This window comes from Colias philodice, chromosome 9, assembly GCF_061535455.1.
Source record: "Colias philodice isolate Cphi_HAF_F1 chromosome 9, ilColPhil1 Martin Lab GWU primary, whole genome shotgun sequence".
Classification (NCBI taxonomy): Eukaryota; Metazoa; Arthropoda; class Insecta; order Lepidoptera; family Pieridae; genus Colias; species Colias philodice.
In genome coordinates this window covers 6237803-6258736 of record NC_143094.1, presented here as the reverse complement: position 1 = coordinate 6258736, position 20934 = coordinate 6237803, and the positions used below count along the sequence as shown (strand labels likewise).

The window sequence follows — 20934 nt, the reverse complement described above, 5'->3', positions numbered from 1 at the left end:
CGTGGATGACGAAAAAAAAAACAACAGCTTTGCGTGAAAAATGACGATCAGCTAGAGCATATAAATAAGAGAGACTTTAATTTGAAATAGAACTAAAATCTCAAATATTTCATAAAATAAATTTTATTTTTGTTTCATCATATAAAATATCAATTAAAAAACATTAGTTATATCTAAATTCTAAATATTACGTTACATATCTTCGTATAAGACATTTTGAAAAACCATACCATTGTTAAATTTACGAACGTATTTTAGTCGAATAATGTCGACTTATCTGTTGTATTAATGTGGCTCGAAACGGTGGCAGTAAGTGCGGTGGCTTTGACTAATTACCAGATGGCGACGTGCCTTGCAAGCGAGCAGAGCTGGCAGTGTTCTATGTATTTTATATCTAGATCGTTACAATATTATGCACAATTAACAAATAGCGCGCGACGTTAAAATGTTTCCAACTAACGCACTTTCACATCATAGTAATTGATTATATCTGCGACTTTCTGTTTAGCTATTGTTTGCTTGCGTCACTCTCACAAATTACAACACTATGATTGCTATGAGCAAAGAGATCTTATTCTCGTGCGTCTAAATAACTGTCGCATACATTTTATCGCTGATATAAATACGAATATTCGCAATTTTTAATGGCATGGATCATCCAGACTTCGCTAAAGTCTTTGGCTTATGGGAAATGTTATACAAGTAGTATAACATTACTATGAATATCTTATATTAAAATTATATAAACACTAAATTTCGATTGTTCAAAAATCCCATTAAGTATGTAAATTGTTTAAAACATAATGGTACACAAATAATTCAATGAACACTCACGAAATGTAAGATGTGAAAATACAAGAAATATGTTATTTAGCAATAGTACCTACTATGTCCGCAATGAGTGGCACTCGTAAAAATAATAAAATAGTTTGGAAAATCCAAAAGTGCACGCCTCATAATTTTTTTTAATAATTATTTATTAATTATTATTTTTGTTTATTTAATAACAATTAAACCACATCGAATCAGACCCTGAAAAATGAAAGGGTTCTATTCCTGAGCATACTCAAGCGTAAGAGAAAAAAAAAGACTCGATAAGTAAAGTATTTCGGTCGCTATCGTGTTAACAAGAAAATCCTCCGCACATACAGACACACGGACGTCCGAGACAGAACTTTTTTAAACTGTTTTTTAACTAGTTTAAATATCAAAAATGGCATCAAAAATATCATGAATGTTAAAAATAGTGTTTTTTCTTAATATGTGTGTGTATGTATTATCTTACAAGTGCAATGTATGATACATAAAGACATTTTAAGTTTGAAAAATCAGATGTTTTGCGCGAAGTGACAGTAGTACCCACCTCAACGCTTCGCTTATGAGGAGTGCAATATATACTTAAAAAAAATATACTGTTAATATCTAAACTATACTTCGATATCACCACAATAATCTAATTGAAACTCACGCATTTTTCTTTAGCGTTTTTCAATGTAGAGTATAATAATTATATCTGCGATAATAGCACTGCATGCTTCTCAACTTGCATGCAAAGTACTGGCGTGAATATATGACGTGAATATTACTGGAGTTAATCATGATTGCACTTGGATCCTGACGTCACAGTATGGGTGCAGATGTGGGAGTAGATATCGTTACGCGTGGGAGGATGACGCTTATTCCTGGCTGTGTTTACAATTATTATTATTCATATTGCACATGTAGTTGCGCTCATAACTGTATCGAAGTTACAGTTTCACACATATCAAGAATATTAATTGTACGCCAAGAATAATTGTTGCATGAATGGATATCCCGAAATAAGTGCACGCTAATTTGTTTGCTTCGTTTTAATAAATTTTCCCTTTTTCATATAGATTGCATGAAATTGGGTTAAGTAATTTTAAAGATGAGTAGAATATTTAAATTATGGATAGTATATGTAAATTGTAAACACTCCATGTTACTTAAGCTGTAGTCATATCCAATGATATTTATTACCTTTTATCATTTTGGGTACATCATGATTTCAGTAATTGTTAAATTTGTAATTTGTTGATATTTTAAGGACTTTAAAATTCAAATGAACCCCAATAGAACCCGAAATTGCATCTCAATTCGCGTGATAATGTCAAAAATATATAAATTTCCATACAGGTGCCGGAAGGCTAATCAAATGCCATTTTTTTTTGTTAAAACCAGTCGTTATAAATTATAATATTGGTTAAATAATATATCTTTCAATTTTCATAATATTATAACTGCGGGTGCAACCTTGTATTTGTACAGAACATAAAATAAAATGGCCAGTCGTTTAAAGTCTAAGAATTTCAATTAACTCCGTAAAGAAATGCGTGGAATGTTGCTAATTTCGTATGACACAGTCGACGCACATACAGACAATAAGATAAAATGGTAAAGAGGAATAACGGCCCGTGATTTAGTCTTTATGTCGACCGTACCGCGATGCTCTTTGAATATCCTACAAAGTTTCTCAAGGACGAAATCCGGGTCATTGATCTAAGCACATGCTCATAAATTCAACACTGAAAGGAATAATCGTATAATGACCGGCTACTTAGAAACTTTTGCCGGTTTAATAATAAACTTTTCAGAAATATTCTATTATAATTTTCATTTCCATTTTCAAGTTTAAAGCATTATGTGCCATATTTATCGTTTAGTTTAGATTGGTCGAACAGGAAAAAGATTCATTTCCTATTCCCTTTTTATTGAAGAAACGAAGATGAAGAGTCGACCGCGAGAGAGTTAAGTGTCGTTTGTAAGACTTGAATCGGGTATTCAGTTCATATACAAGTGAATACAGGTCACTGAACTCTGATAAGCATACCGTTGCTAGTTTTTTTTGGTTCGCGTTAACACAAGCGCGAGATGAATGGCGTTAAATTAAAAATGCAAAACAAAGCTCGGCGACGCGTGGGCGGTTAGAGCGCGCAGGGCGGGCGGCGATCGAAGAGCGCGCGCGGAGCCGTGCTAGCAGCGAGGACGGGGAGGGCGCGGGGTAACGATCCGCCGTCGGCCGCAGTCTTCCAGCCGTGAGCGCGACGCGAGCATGAGCGACGTCGGGACGCTCGCCGCCATGGATGCCTTCGCGGGCGGCGCGAGGCGGAGGCCTACGCGCCTGCCGCCGCCGCCCCCGTTCGTTCCGCCGCCGCCGCCGCAGCGGCACGACCACTACTACGTGCGCCGCAAGTCCCCCGTGCCCAGACACTCCTCTAACCTCACGCTCTTCGCGCGCACCAATGGTACCCATCACCTTCACCACGATGCACGTATGCACCACTGCTGCACTCGGCTCTTCATTCGAATCTCACTAGTGAATATTTACCTGTAGCTCTTCAAACTTATTTAATGTCACTTCTATGCTTTAGAATAGACTCTCTTTTCAATACTTTAGAAAATATTATTTGCTCGAGCATCTAGACCATGTTTACATTCAGAAAATAAACCACAAAATTACTCTCTCTTTTTTATTATGCATTACTTCATTATCATTTTCTTTTATGAACTAAAGATAATTTATACCTCGATTTTATTCAATATTTAATAATAATGATTTTTTTTTATTTGATTAAGTAGAACATGACTAACATTGTGTTTTGAATAATTAATTAATAATATTATATTATTATAACTCTGTGATTCTCGTATACTTACTGCAATAACATATTCATGTTCAGAACCTCAGTCGTGAGGCCCACCCACACCCTCACCGCATATACCTTTCAAAACTTTAGCTTGGTGTTGGTATCATAAATTCTCATTCACCGTTCGTTCAACTAGCTTCGTATGCCATTTAATATTGAAAGCCTTTTTAATACATTGCAAAGTTTCAAAAGCTCTCACGAAACTTGAAATCGAGACGCGGTTTATAATAGAATTATTTATTTGTTATAAGGTATTTGGTTATAGACCAATAACAAGCAAAAGAGACACTGATTGACCTCGTAAAACTATTTGCGACGTACCCATACTTACGAGGTGTGCCGTATATACTAAACACGCAATACGCTATTATAAATGCACACTCGATTCAAATACATTCCATACCCATTATTCATCAAAATATATTTTCTAATCGATCTATGCTCAAGTCAATTGACGCACTGTTATAAAATATGTATCCTCAGTAGATATATCATTTATGATTTGATAAAATAGAGCTACATTTTTTACAGAATCATTTCGATTATTATTCATTATAAAATAATTATTTAAAAAGTATGATATTACTACATTGCAAACGTATTTTAATTTAACGGGTACGATATGAATGTTCACTTTGAGAACATATAATTGAAATTCAAGCAGAGGCTGTACAAAGGACATAGTTGAGCGAAATAATTCAGGGAATGTTGGGTATATACTGGCGTGAGGGCCGCCGGTCGCGGCCACTGCGCCCTTGACCCAGCACCGAGCTTCCGACTCTGCCTCTGCTGCTCTCGATATAAACGCTCTATTAATGCCTTTTGTTGTCACTACAATAACCTAGAATAACGTTTTGATGTTCTTATTGTAGTGTGCTTATTTAAAAGCGCAATATTAATATCGTGGAGAACAATAGCATTTATAATGTCTCATTTTCTAAATGTCTTTTAACAACGGCTAAACAATGACTCTGAATATGAGTTTTTTCTTTTTAAATGAACATTTACCTCTTGTTAAGAAATGATGCCTAGATAAACGACGGTGATGTGGGACGTGTCACTGCCCATTTAGAGGACGGCGATGAAAGATACAAAACATAAAAAATAAAGAAGTTTGTTTTGTTTAAAACATATTCGTTATTTTACATCCAGGGTACTTTGAGTTTATGATAATTAAATATATAGATAAAAAACCATGTAAAAAGTATTCAAATGAATATAAACAAAGAAGTGTGAATTTTTGGTGAATATTAAAAAAATAAATGACTATTCGGAGCCGTTCGACTCGGGCTACGCCCACATACCCTTCGTCACAGCATCTTTTAACATCGTTGGATAAATTCCACGCGTGGACAGTGTCGACCTAGTTATGTCTATTTGGTTTTAATTTAATTTATTTTTGTCTCCATTTTTTAGTGTCAAAAATCCTTTTTTTTTAATTCACCAAATAATATATTATTTAAAAACGTATTAATTGATCAATAAAAGTTGTAAATTCATAACAGCGTTAAATAGTTATCATAAATTCACGAACCACGAAAATAGAAACGAACGAAAAAATGTCTAGTGTTCAGTAGGCGAAAATGTATAAGAGTATCATGATAACTGCTTAGAGTATTGTAATACACATTATTATGTAAATTTGATCACATCGATTGGTTGGCGATGAGTTAAACGAGTACGGTGTGAGCACATTAGCAAGATGTGTACTCTTGACATTGTTTGTATCTATTGCTGGATGAGATCTTCTAGCCTATATTTCGTGCCATTGGCATATTTCAGTAATTACGTCACGGTTACTCGTTTGTTTGTGGCCTTCGGAGTTGATGTATTGACATTGATGTTTTCGTTTCCTGTTCTTGTAACGAGAAAGTTTTTGTGATATTCATCCAATAAAGTTGTTAATGATCTTCTAACTTTTGCTTCGTTTCCTGTTTCAATATTGTAATAAAAAAGTTATCTACCTTATTGTTTCTAAGCGACAATTTTACAATTAGTAGGATTTCAAATAATGTATGCCCTTAGTTAAAAATTGAAATACATTCATAATATTTCGACTCTGACCTTTTATCTTTTAAACTGTTTATGATAAACAATGTTAGAATGTCGTACACGAGTCTCGATAGTGTTACATAACGCTGCAGCGTTCGATGTCCTCGGATGAGGGTGGCTTGGCCAAGGGCGGCCGCATCGATCGCAATCGGATCTCAAGTATGCTCTCCCTCTCAGCCTGTAAAACTGCACATCGTTTTATCGCGATCTGCTCAAATGTAGCCAGAAGTGACGACGCTCTCTCCCAGTTATTGATATACTTTATTCAAATACAATATGTTCCGTGTGCTTGGTTCTTTATGGTAACTTCAAGTTAAACATTGATGATAATGAATGCTTTGACCTTAAACCACTCTCCTCCTTGTTGACCTTTTATTATTTATACCTATACGATTAGAATAAGTCTGAAGCCTGAAGGTTATACGAGCCTCAAGTATTAATTCACAAATAGCATTTTTATCATGAATGTGAAATTCATGCAGAAATGTTAGTATTCGTATTGCTAATAAATTCTAGTGTAATGTTTGTGTCGACATATTAGTTTATGCAACAAAATATACATAGTGGGTCGCAAAATAGATAAATAACTTGTTGATGCTATTTCGTATTGCTCCATACAGCAATGTTGTCAATCCGCAATGAAGTAGAAAATCTTTTGAGTGAAAGTTTTCAAATAGATGATATTGCAAATAAAAGTTTAGATACCTTGTTATAGCTTATTGTTTAATGGATAAATAAGTTCATATTTATTAAGCAGCTCAATGTCCTGTTTGGAATTCTCCGGATACGAACAGTCGCAAGTCGCAACTCAGTCAGGATGCGTCAGTTATTTATAATATTCCAAGCTGTCAAGGTCGCTAAATGGCGGCGCCAGCAATGAATGAGAACCGCGTTTTACAACAGAAACCGTCATTTGACTATCGCCTATTCTTAGACACCGTACGAGAAACACGTTAACGACGTTCTTCACTCATTCCAGTTGTCGCATGAAAGTAGACTATTTTTATAAAGAAGCGTTTTAAACGTCGCTTAAACTGGAATGGAATGCCAGTAAGCGCACATGAATGTTCGTAAATACAAATACGACTTCTGGCAAACACTTGGAATATTGTTAACTATTTAGGAAACTATAAATAGGACTATAGGAAAACTAGTTGTTTAATACGAGTTATGTGAAATATTTAATTTGTTACAGAACCAAAGAAAGACAAATTGGAAAATGGAGGTGAGCTAGTAAGACCGGAGAGACCAAACTCTCTGACGGCCGGCAAGCTTCCGAGGCGGATATGCTATCAAGGGGACGGTGAGTCATTACTCATTATTACAAGATAATTATTATCTACTCGTTTAAGGAAATCAGTAAGGAATGTACCTGCCTACTTAATGCTGATGCTGGTGATATATAACATGCATCTTCTTGATATTGAATATCTACTAAGAAAAAATGTTGCCAATAAATTTTACTGAATATCACTTACAAACTACTACAACTTAATTAAAACCAATATTTTTTTTATTAAAGTGAGTGCGATATTACTCTTATACGTCCATTACTGCCCTAATTACTTTCAAGGTCTAGGAAAAATTCAATTTAGGCCCGGGATTAATGTCTATCCTAAGTAAGGTAATAAGCAGTGAGGAATCCTGGCACGTCTCCAAGGTCTCTTAGTAACGTGTAATAACGTTCTCGAATGTTTTCTTGTTACTTTGTTTTAATAATGTGTACGTTTACGTATGTATTAAGTAATGTACCACCTTTGTTGTTAAAAAAGGTAATGACTTACAAAGTACCAACTGAGCACGATTTTTAGGGTTCCGTAGCCAAAATGGCAAAAACGGAACCCTTATAGTTTCGTCATGTCCGTCTGTCCGTCTGTCCGTCTGTCCGTCTGTCACAGCCGATTTACTCGGAAACTATAAGTACTACAGTGATGAAATTTGATGGGAATATGTGTTGTATGAACCGCTACAAAAATATGACACTAAATAGTAAAAAAAAGAATTGGGGGTGGGGCCCCCCATACATGTAACTGAGGGATGAAATTTTTTTTTTCGATGTACATACCCGTGTGGGGTATCAATGGAAAGGTCTTTTAAAATGATATAAAGTTTTCTAAAAAACATTTTTCTTAAAGTGAACGGTTTTTGAGATATCAGCTCTCAAAGTCGTAAAAAGTATGTCCCCCCCCCTCTATTTTTATAACTACGGGGTATAAAATTCTAAAAAAAATAGAGGTGATGCATGCTAATTAACTCTTTCAACGATTTTTGGTTTGATCAAAGTATCTCTTATAGTTTTTGAGATAGGTTGATTTAACTGTAATTTATTATATTTGCTGCTACGGAACCCTTTGTGCGCGAGCCCGACTCGCACTTGGCCGGTTTTATTTTTTGATAGTAGTAGGTACTTAATACTCTTCTTACATATGCGAAACTAAAAGAGTATATTATTTTGATTTTTTAGTAAACTTATCTCATGTTTAATAACACAATAAAAGGGGTATATTTGTAGGCTAATTGATCCAGATTTTAGATTCTAGGTACTCTAATTTTCAAAATAAAAATGTCAATCTCAAGATCGTGGATGAAAGTTTTATGAAAAACATGACGCGCTTTACTTTTAAATATTTTATAAAAGTTAGAAATGAGCACAATTTTAGCGAACTGATTTGAGTGGCTTTCATTTTAGGGATTTGGGTTAAACGTTTTTGCGTGGGTTTGAATATTTTAAATTCAAAACAGTAAAGTTGTAATAACGACGCAAATCTTCAAGTACAATTATTCATGAGTCGCTTTGTTAGATTATTTTGTAGGGATTTATGTTATAAATGTAGGTGGATGACAATACATAATATTTTGACACATAAAAAGTGATCTCGAAAAGTTTTACTCTATGCATACAGAATTAAGCTACTAGAAGTACAATCATATTAAAGTTCACCTTGATTGATAAAATAATATTTGTGCTATTTTGTCATTTTATGCTATTTTTTGAACACGCAAGTATTGTAAGTTATTACGCTCAACATAATATAGGTACTTTAAAATAATATTCAATGCAAGCATTAACAACTCTACATTACAATTTACATTAAATGCAGCTTTGATAATATATCGTAAATATATTTTTAGACACCGTTATTGAGACATTACAAGCGCGCATTGTCGTTTCCAGCTAGCTACGGCGGCGGGAGCGACGGCACGGACGGCGGCTCGGAAGAACAGCTGATGCTGTCGGAGCTGCCGGAGCCGCCGATAGCGGTGTCGGAGATCGGGCCGATACCGCCACCACCGATGTTCAGCTCGCCGAGCCCCACGCGGCACCATCACGCGCACCACCCGCACCCTGCGCATACCGGCCATCCCGGACACCCTGGCCACCCCGGCACGCACACGCTGTCCGATTGTGAGTATTATATTCACATGGTGTAGGCACATATCAAACACACATATCAAAATTAAAATGAAAATAAGGATGAGGATGAGGATGACATATACATTTGTACGGTTAACATACGAGTTCATACGCACTATGTTTACACGTGTTGGTAAATTACATTTAAATTACACCAATTCAATTAACAACAAATCGTAAAAAGTTCAATAAACAAGATGATAATTTTGTTCGAGAAGTAGGTATGTGTTCGTATTGTTGTCGCGTATAATTAAATTAAATTATTAACGAATAATTTTGACCGGCTTAAATCGCACGTTTTGAAACTTATTGAATAGATTTAGTTTATTCAGTATAAGATTAATAATTAAAAATGAAAACCAAATTTTAATCCCGTAGAAAGATATAATTAGAAAGCTAATAAAATACAAAAATACATTACTTACTAACTAGAGTTTGTAAAAAATACAAAATTTCAATCTAATAATTATATGTATGGAATGTTCATAATGTACTTTTCGTCTGGTTGAGCATAATGACTAATGATGTATTTTGGAATGTTTAACAAGAATGTTTCCGGCCTACTAAGCATAATCGGACTGATTAGATAAAAAATTCAGCATTCTTTTTTTTACCTTTCGCTTGATGACTGTCTTAACTTTATCTACTTCCCTTGAGTTTGTTTACGTTTTTACGAATCTATAATCTCTTAAACTCAGCCTGAGTAACTTATTTACATTTAGATATTGTTTCATAGTTACTCGTTAAAAATACCTATTTAGTATAGTCTTGGCTAATAAAAATCTATTATATGAAAAAGGAATCTTTTGGTCACTACATCATGCGAACACAAGGACCGATTTTGCTAAATCTTCAATTTAAAAGAATTAAGAAGAAGAAGTTTGCCAATTAGCGCGTAAACAACGTTTGTTGTATCAGCTATTATTCTTATACAAATGAAATGCTATAAATAGACATGTAATCAGTATGATATGAATGAACATCAACAGCGGAAGATGAAGACGACCAAGAGGAGGACGAGCCCGAGCCGGCGGCGGACACGACGCGCGTGGAGGAGATCCCGCCCAAGGAGCCGATCTTCAACGCGGTGCCGCTCAAGTCCGCGCTCAAGAAGCGGCCCGCGCAGAGCAACTCGCCCGCGCCCACGCCCCTCGCCACCCCGCTCGCGCCACGACAGGACCACCATCATGCTAGCTTCAAGTCAGTATACTATTTATTACGTTAAATTTGATAATAATTAACCTTCAAATATTGTCTTTAATGCACAGTCGACACATTCTTGGTATTTGTATTCAATTGGTAGGAAATGAGGCTGTTAAAAGCTAACGCTATGGCTTCACGACGATAACGTAGAAGTGAATGAATGCCCTACATTTTTATTCGACGGCCGCCCGTGATGGATGTATAAATAAATTGAAATTTCGAAACGTGCATTAGATCGATTTATGTGCAATTGTATATCGAAATTGTATTGTATATGTGTGTGATTGGTTGTTTAATTGTGACAATTCGTTTTATTCCATCACTTGGTGGCGCGCAGAAGGCCGCCGCCGAAACCGAGGATCCGTATATGGTAACAGCTCTCTCGTTATGTCAGTGTTGTCGACCATCCCTCACGTACCGACCTCCCGACGGTCCGCTTCGCCTCCGCCATGCATCGTGCATTGCACGCTTCCGACTCATTTGTGACTCGATAATTACTGAATTAACTGAACCGCTCTTGACTGAAGCTTGAAATTGTGCCAACTCCGTCTTGCGTATTGGACAATACTCGCACGGTGCAACTCGAAACTTTTTTTGGCTCGCGTGTTACAATAAACATAATGTAACGTTTAGACATATGGAATGCAAACTACTTTCAATTCTTGGAATTGTGATTTGTTATAATTTAATTTACCGAAAATAGTTAATACAACTTTTAAATAACAATATCATTTTCTATCGTTTTGCATTCACAGAAAGTTTTTGATTTGCATTGTGTACCTAGACGAAATCCTCTCAGGATAGATCCGGACAATTTTCAAACTTCACCTACAAGTATCACACGACACTAACCATCATGCTTATCACCCGTGATATACAGTTACTAATTCACAAAAACTATAGCAATGTACACAACACATACAGCGCATAGGAGCAATAGATATTACGACACAAATTAGTAATCCGACCTAGATAGACGCCAGCGCGAATATGCTATCGTTGTTTGTTTTACAGAGTCCAATAAATGTTGACCAGTCTTGCATGTATGTGTATAAAGCGCAATGCTTTAATTGTATTGTGAATGCAATGTCGTAGTCCTTTCAGTAGAAATAAGTTTGTACTATAATGGGGATACTTGTAATACATCGATTGTTCAATATATAAATGTTTCTATGGGATAACTTGCCTATTTTAAGATTAGGATCGCAAAACTTCTGCATGGCAACCACTTCTGTAAATTGACATATTTGCATAGTATATACCATAAAAATAAATCAGCTATATTTCTTGCCTCTCTTTATTCCTTCTTAGCCAACAGTATCTCCTTATTCACGTGTAAAATTCAACTTGTTTGGAAACAAATATTGATTAACCAAGGCATAATATCAAACATACAGAACAATTATACATATTATGAATCTATGTGCGTCTCTGTCGTATTTTGTAGATTTGTCAATGTTTAAATAAAGCACGAATGAATGACTAATTAATATTAATCAGCACCATCGACTATATCCATTTCACTAATAATTGTCATTTGTATGTATATTTGTCTGTTTTAAAAATAATGATATAAACTTGTATCGACATTCGACACCGTTCACATATAAATATGAAGAATGAAGTCAAAAAATTAAAGTACTAAACTTGTAAATACGTAATTTGTTTTTGTGCTAAAAGTATAACCATGTTATGTAACTACAAATAACCATGCCATACGATCATCAAACGAATATACTCCCAATGTACAATACAATAAAGTCCACATTCGGTTGTACAGTAGCCGGCCGGTGCGCATGGGCAACGCGCTGGAGAACAAGGAGAACGCGCGGCCGTGGGAGGGCGCGGCGGAGTACCGGGACGAGTGCGCGAGCGAGTCGGAGCGCGTGGCCGCCAAGCTGGCGCGCAAGGAGAGCCTCAACATCAAGCTGGCGCTGCGCCCCGATAGGCAGGAGCTGATTAACAGGTAATATATTATGAAAAGTGAAGTCCCGTGTCCCCGTAGTGGGGTAAGGGGCAGATGCATTATTCATACATCTGTTTCACTGATCGATTTTCTTTAGGGACAAGTAGGTGGCCTTCTGTGTCCTGCCAGACCGAGACATTTTTTTTTCTTCGTCTCCACCGGGAATCGAACCCAGGACCCCTCGGTTCTACGCTCACGCGTCAACCACTGTACCAAGGAGGCGGTCAATATTTATGAGCATAACTACATTTCTGCCCGCGTTTTCAAAGAAAAATCCGCATTTTTTCCGGTCCTTTGGGATTTCCGGGATAAAAAGTAGTTATGTTTTATTCTGGATCTTTAGCTACCTACATACCAAACTTCATAGTAATCAGTTCAGAGGTATTTGCGTGAAATAATAACAAACATCCATCCATCCTCACAAACTTTCACGTTTATAATATTGAGTAGAATTTGAAGAACTATATAGATAGTTCAGTGTATACTACTCAATTCAGTGAATAAGCGGTTGGTAATGTGTATTTTAATTTTTAAGAGATATTAACTACTAGCTTTCCACCCGCAGCTTCGCCCGCGCAATCAAAGAAAAACCCGTATAGTTCCCGTTCCCATGGGATTTCCGGGATAAAACCTATCCTATTTCCCGGGGTAAAAAGTAGCCTATGTCCTTTCTCGGGTATCAAAATATCTCTATACCAAATTTCATGCAAATTTGTTAAGTAGTTAAGGCGTGATTGAGTGACAGACAGACAGACAGAGTTACTTTCGCATTTATAATATGTATTAGTATGGATTAGGGAGGGTTTAATATAAACCTGTCTTGTGATCTGAACGACATGAACGCATTCATAGCTTATAAATAAGACTATGGGAATTAAATATATCACAGCAGAGAAGTGATACTATATATAGTGAGGTATAAAAGGGATGTAGAATCTTAACAATAGAATAGATGCCCGTGCTGTTCTTATTTAGATAGTTCGGAACCTATGAGTGCATGAATATGGATTGACATGTAAATTAATAACATCATTCTTGTGACCAACAGTACAAAAGCTCATCATCAGTTGGTTATTTATATTACGAAACTTATGGCAGAATAAATTAACTTTATGGTTTAAGTGCCTAGCTACAAAAATGCGATGTGCCCAGAGTTATTCCAAATAGCTAGGTGTGCATGACTCTGGGTGGGCAAAATGATAGACGAGTAGATTTGCGTGTGTCGTTGCAACCCTTGGAATGCGATGCATACAATTATATTCAGCATTCTATGTGACCAGAACGATATACGCTCATTAATCAGTAATTTATTCCGATCACACAACGCATAAAGTTAACGCATGGGCTCATGGTAAGGCCAATACTACAATGATTACTCGAGAGAGTTTAAATGCGTGACTTAATAGCAAAGTAGGTCTAGTAACTATCATTGCGTGTGTTACAGAAACGTTATAACGTGACGATTGACGTATGTAATCATTTTTTTTCACGGGTGGGGTTACAATATATAGAGCATAAGGGTCATCGTGAATGTGGGGTACTTTCGAAAATGTGTGAAATTCACATTTGAGGAGAGTTTTGTTGTGAATCGTTTAGATACATTATACTAGTATATTCTTTCTATTAAATGTGGTAGCTTTTCGAGTTGGTGAATGAGTAAACTTTGTTTTTATTAATGCGCATATGCATTAATAAAAACAAAGTTTACTCATTCACCAACTCGAAAAGCTCCGTAATATTCAGAATTTAATGTTATACAGCGTCAAAAAATTGAATTCCTATTTATATTGCGAGGAAAATCTCTCAAATAAATTAACGACTGAATTCTGAATTGCGTTTGACGAGTTCGTAACTTTTTTTTTCTCCTGCATCGAGCTCTGCAGTAATTAAAAATAAATACTCTTCTAATCGAAATGTGCAAAATATTGAGAAGTTAAAAAACAATCTAGAAAAAACATACTACTAAATATCAAAGACATTGTTGCGTAGAAAATGAAACTGTAAACATTTGAGTCTGTTGTTGGCACTGTTATGAGTGACAAATCCATATGACTTCGGAGCTGCTATGCACTTTAGTCATTGTTTATTTATATTTCTCTTAAATATATGTAACTAGCTGATAGTCACGATTTCGGGTATTGCGCGGAATATTAGCTCCATATTGCAACTTTAGTTTTAACTCAATTAAAAAAGAAAACTGAAATACAGGTTGCTTTCTCCAATTTAATAATGTAAGCTTTTATATTGAAGTGAAGCGATTCTTGTGTATAGTATAAAATGTAGCTAGTGACTTATAAATGAGTCTATTTTAAAGTGGTTGTAGGTCGCTAATTGATCGTCGCTCGCCTCACATAATATAAAGTATATGCTCTACGCGAGCAATGAGCGCTGACAGCTACTGCCTGGGAGTTTTATTTTAGTTCGTATCGTCATACGGGCTCTCCTTTTTTCCAACTTCCTGCTGCTATTTCTTGGCACGAGCATTGTTTGTATTATGCAAGAGACATGAGTAGTACGATAGTATTCGTTGAAAAATTTCGAGTATGATTTGGAAGCGCTTCCGTGACGTACCTGAGCACTGAGTGATCTCCAGTGACGATGGAAATTTCACGTGTACAAATTGCCGTAGTTAATTAATTTAAGCGAGTTTAGGTTTCGGATTTTTGGGATTTAGCCAAGAGTTTGTGTTAATCGTACATTATTAACATGTTTTCGGCCTCGAGTGATCTTTGGCAAATTTTATATCGGCGAACGGTCGCCAGTGCTCGTAGATAAGTGTGACGAATTTGTTTTGCCGCTGGTGCAGCGTGACTCTATGTACATTACTAGGTCGATATATTACGTAAATCTTTAAATAATGATTAACTATAATGCGTTTTGTGTATGGTGTACGCAGAAATATTCTGGTGGTGCAGAGTGAACACGAAAGGCAAGAGTCGTGGGAGGCGATAGGGGCGCGCCTTATACGCCGTTTGTCCATGCGGCCCACTGCTGAGGAACTCGTAGAAAGGAACATTCTTAAGAGTAAGCATTTTATTTTTTACTTTAATTTATGCATATTTCAACGTATTGCATTTAATAGAGAACTGTCATTATTCTGATATTATGTTTGGTGTTTATTATTACGTGTATTGAATAGAGCAATATTTTAATACGAGTTTTCTTTTATAGGTCAATCGCCAGCCGAGGAGAAAAAACAAAAGGAAGAAAAGAAGCGGTACCTTTTACGCAAGCTCAGTTTTCGACCCACCGTCGATGAGCTCAAGGAAAAGAAAATTATTCGATTCAGCGACTACATTGAAGTCACTCAAGTACGTTTATTTTTAGAGCACAGCGTGCCATTGTTACGGTACTGACCAGTCTCTAGGTTTGGACTTTACACTTGTGACGATCTATACTGTTACATAAACAAACTGTTTATTTACTGCTATACAATTGATTGGCTAGCCTTGTTGTTTGGATATCTATATGTTATTAGAGAGTAAATGGTACTTAAGGCAATACAAACTTAGTAAATACTATAAAAATCGCGGTAATAACAATGCTATAAATGTTAGGTTTCAGTACTATGGTAAATGGCAAAGATGTAATACGTAGGTGTGGAAAATGTCCAGGTTCGTCTGTAACAAAACCTATTGTTTATACAGCAATATCAATAGTAGAAGTATGTGAGCTATACCAGACCTTACAAAAACAAAAAGAATTAAATTTCCCAAAACGGGCATATACAAAAACTAATAAAATTTCATTATTTGCAAATTACAAATTGCTTAGATTAAAGATGATAGAGAAAAATTATATTATGTAATTACCTCCTACCTAAGATTTACCTCCTTTTCTGTTGCTGTCATTAACAGCACAGTTTAGAAGACGAAAATATGTAACATATTAATGACAGTATTTTCTAAGTAAAAGCCGCATATCAGCGGTGTGCTTTAAGAGCAGCCTATGTCTAGCATAGAAAATAAAAGTCTTATGATTATTATTTATCAATAATATAAGTAATATCGTCAAACTAAATTAAGAGGGATGGCTTATAACTATCATGTGTGTTATCTTTTAACTATCTAGTTATATAACATTTCCTTTCCCATCAGGTTGCCTGGTAGAGATTGCTGCTTAGCAATAAGGCCGCCTCTTGTACAAACTATGCCTTCTTTTTGTATCTTAATGTAATTTTTGTCCTAATTTTGTTTGTGCAATAAAGTGTTATAAATAAATAAATAAATAAAACATGTGTATATTGTGCAGGCGCACGACTACGACCGTCGCGCGGACAAGCCGTGGACGCGCCTGACGCCGCGCGACAAGGCCGCCATCCGCCGCGAGCTCAACGAGTTCAAGAGCTCCGAGATGGCCGTGCACGAGGACAGCAAGCACCTCACTAGGTGCGTACACTATACACTACACTTTACACTTTTGCACTATACACTTCAACACCTTACACTGCACACACTATACACTTCAACACTATACACTATACACTGCACACACTTTACACATTAGCACTAGGCACTACTGGCACTAGACACTTTGATGTTCAATCACCTTTTTTGTAATGAAAAAGTTCTGTAGTAAGTTAAGCAGCTTAAGTACAGCTAAAGTCCGGTCGCGGAGCAGGAAGAATTTCGTACATTAACCTGTTATTACCTGTCACTGTCACTCCCTTGTAAAAATAATGTGTCTTGCTCGCACAGGTGCAATGACCGCCGTCCTTAGGGATTGTAAACCTTTAACCTGAGAGCGTAAGGTTTGTGTTTGCTTGATTGGTGTCAGGTGTTCAATTATGATTTTGTGAATTCAAAATTTATGAGAATATAAACCTCAAACTCTTTATGTTCAATCAAAATCCGCCTAAGTCGAAATCGCGTGTTAGACTAACGTATTTCTGTAATATTGTACTGTATAGTAAATTATTTTTGAAAAATAAGGTCATAAAGAAGTTTCACTTCTTATGTGTGTACACGCACACTTTTTTATATAATATATCGTTGTTATTGAAAAAGTTAAAATGTAACTAGCTAATAAGTATTGTAAATGAATAAAGGACATTTATTTAACAAATTAGTAAAAAACATTTTCTCCTCCAAATATTTCATGTAAACTGCACTTCATTCAAAAATGTTTGTGACCACTGTCAGTAGGTAAAGAGGTCATTGTACGAAATTCTTTCTGCTCCGCGACCGGACTTTAGCTTAACTTAAGCTAGCTGTACTTCCTTCATAGAAGTTGAATAGTTGTTGAGATGGTCGTGATGAAATTAGTTAATGAACAATGCCTTTGAACTAATTGTGTGATAGTAATAAGATTATCGGATGTACAATTCGCGTCTAAAGCTTTTAAGAAGTTGTAATTTTTTTCATCATTGATATTGTATTAGTGCCAATTATTATAAGTAAAGAAGAAATAGACCTCAAAGATGATACTATTATATCTTCTGCGGATATAACAATCTTCATTAGGGATTAATCTAAATTATTGAGGTTTCTAAATGTAACGTATTTGGTCGCAGGTTCCATAGACCATGACGGCTGTGCCTTATCCCCGGAGTGGCGAGAGGAGAGGGAGCGCGCGGCTAGAGGTGGCTCGGGGCGGCTACGGCGGCCACGGGCGGCTGTAGCGGCTACAGCGGCTACGTGCGCCGCGCGGCTACGGCTACATGCGCGCCCGCGGCTACGGCGGCTATATGCGCGCCCGCGGCTACAACGGCTACGTGCGAGCCCGCGGCTACGGCCCGTGGCTCGAGGCGAGTGGAGGCGTGCCGCGACACTTACCTGTGATTCTAATGTATTTATATTGACTTCTTCCCACCTAGGAAGATTCGCATGCAATAAATAAACGCGACGCGACGGTAAAGTGTTGATCATTCTAAACTTACGTTGTACGATCGTTTAATGTTACGTTTTGTTGTTCGTGAACGTCCCGCGTGTGCGATGCCCGCTTTTAATGAATCATCTATTATTATTATTATATCGTAGATATGTCCAGTACAATTTATTATGATTATTGTAATTTTTTTATATTAAGTTCGCATATCTTAAGCGTACCTATACATTCTTTGAATTGACCTTCGTGAAAGGTTAGTGATACTGGTTATTGTGGTCGAGAGATTCTTGAGTTTATGAAGCTCTGTGAGATTTACGAATTTTTTAGTTCAAATGTGAGATGATCCATCGTAGGGAATTATGTAGAAATGTGATGTTTGTTACGCTAGCTTTTACCTACGTAGTCATTATGCTAGATTCGAGTGTAATATTTATTTCTTGATTCACAGCCATTTTTGGTCACAATTGATTTGTATAAATTTGGTCGATACGTATGGTTCTGACGAGCTTTCTTAAATAGAGGCGGTTAAAGAGCTCACGTGACGCTTGTGCCACTACTGCCATACACTTCCGTTAGATATTTAGACACAATATAAAATAAAATTTGCCAAAAAAACAAAAATTCAAGATGTCCAAATGTTCACGTATTTATTTAACCCGAGAGCTCAAATATGGAGGTATTTACTTATCGTAAAAATTAATTGATAATATTAGAAAATTTTCCAAAGTAGCGCTCACGGACTCATACTTTTAAAATATTGTAAATTAAATACGATCAAAAAGTAGTTTCATGTTATGGGCAATTCTGTATTAAATACTTTTTCGAGATTGTTGTTATTCGGTTTTGTTGTGTTGTAATGAGTTGTTTTCACGATTTAAATTCGTACCAAGAATGTTAATTATAATAATACATTATAAAGAATTGCACAATGCTGAATAAAAAACAACAACAATCACATATATCTGGTAAACGAGCTTTTCAATGACGTCAATTGAAAGTTCGTACTTTTGTTTTCTTATTTCAATAAAGATATGTTCTGCAAATCGGCGTTCGTGCAAATCTGTATTGTAACCTATTATGTTAGTTTCTTAATGTAAATTAAATTGGATGTATAGTGAATCGTAGATTAGATCAATTGGTTGCACGCATTGAAACGCTCGTTTATCACAACAGAGTTTCGTTATCTTCAGCTTACAACACTAGAAACTTCGGCGGGAACAAATTGTTATTCATCATTCGCTCTAGCTTAGGTATAGTTTAGGTAATTCAAACGTTGAACGAACTATTCGGTAAAGGAATTAATATTAAATAAATAATATTAAAACTTTTAAAACGTAGCTGTTAAATCATTAATGCCTTCGAGATTAATTCTGTTTAGTATAAATTCTCTTATTTATTTTAATATTTAAACGGTAACTTATCAAAATTATTTGGCCAACAAGCAATAATGCTATCGACTTTGTTATATTGTGATTTGGTTTAAAGGATTAACATTATTGTTTTATTTTCATGTAAAACTAATTTAATAAGTAGAAATGGAGTTCGTTCAAAAGCTGATTGTGTTAACGAGTAGCAATGCTTCCAAAATATATTAACGTGGTTAAACTTTGTGAGCACATATTTTTATAAAATATTCTAAAGACATTGTCATTTATAAGTAATTAATCAATCGTTCGTTTTGTATCAATCGAATATAAGAGAATCGTTCTTACTCTAGAATGTAAGTACCGGATAATAATAGTTCCATGTTACGCAGTACGTTTTACAGCAAAAGGTTAACGAAAATGTTAATATAATGGTTACTCTTGACACCATTCCATTTAGGGTAAAGTGGAAGCCAAAATGACGACTTATTTTTCTATACGATTTTGTTAGGTTTGCAATAATGAATAATAATATATAGGTAAATTGTAGGTGTTTATCGATATTATTATAAGACGTTCAGATTTCCAAAGATCTAAAGCTTAATGAAATTCATGTTACTAGTTAACGCACAGGTTGCTATCGGTCGAATGTGTCGTGACGTTATTGATTCACACTTTATGGCGATATGGGGGCAATATGGCCACCGGTATGGTTCACATCACTTAGTAGTATGTAAGCACATACTTATTTACCATAAAATGTGATAAGACTACTCTTAAAATATTATAGGTTTTTTAAATATTATTTTAACACGCAAATTCTTAATTTGTGTACATTTTTAAATGATTATTTTATAAATGCAATATGGTGCTGTCAATTACCATTATTATATTGGTTTGTGTTTTTCTTTTTAAGTTTTTTGTACCTTCTAATAGACATAATGATTGCAAACATTTGTACTGGGGTTGTTGCTATATTTTACACATTGAGTGCAACAAAATTCACACTGTGTCAAGTAATGTACATACTGCGACGAAATTGATAGTTGGGATTATCGATGTATAAACTTTATAAATTTTATCGATAAACATTCTTTATTTGTATCTGTGTAATATAATTTTAAACGATGTAAATTATGGAATCTCTTTAATTTCCTCTTATATCGCGAGTAACTGATATGTGCTGTTGAGGGAATGAGAAATGCTTACTTCAGTAATCGTTTTACTGTTGCTTTTATTTTTTAATCTTGTATAAATTATTAATGACATGTTGTAATAATTAGTATGTATAATGATAGCCATACAATTATTTGTTTTATATAACAATAAGTTTGTAAATACTACGATTATACATTAAATTTTATACTCGATTGTTTTTCAATCATAAACATTCCTTAGTATCCTACTTTGTTTTAATTTTCACTGAACACAAATACCACC

General features: G+C 35.5%; 1 protein-coding gene across 3 annotated transcripts in view; it reads left to right on the top strand.

The window, feature by feature from the left end:
• LOC149485841 (phosphatase and actin regulator 2) overlaps positions 1 to 20859 on the top strand; it is a 55988-nt gene extending 35129 nt beyond the window's left edge. For 2 of the 3 annotated variants that reach the window (XM_089699155.1, XM_089699156.1), the window contains 9 exons: positions 6916 to 7023; positions 8896 to 9126; positions 10125 to 10335; positions 10676 to 10708; positions 12119 to 12304; positions 15201 to 15328; positions 15476 to 15615; positions 16556 to 16692; positions 17817 to 20859. In XM_089699155.1, coding sequence (XP_089555281.1) covers positions 6916 to 7023; positions 8896 to 9126; positions 10125 to 10335; positions 10676 to 10708; positions 12119 to 12304; positions 15201 to 15328; positions 15476 to 15615; positions 16556 to 16692; positions 17817 to 17832 — 1190 coding nt within the window. In that variant the 3' untranslated portion in view covers positions 17833 to 20859. The remainder of the gene's footprint in view (positions 1 to 6915; positions 7024 to 8895; positions 9127 to 10124; positions 10336 to 10675; positions 10709 to 12118; positions 12305 to 15200; positions 15329 to 15475; positions 15616 to 16555; positions 16693 to 17816) is intronic. The other variant, XM_089699157.1, reaches the window with a different exon arrangement.
• The last annotated feature ends 75 nt before the right edge of the window (positions 20860 to 20934 follow it).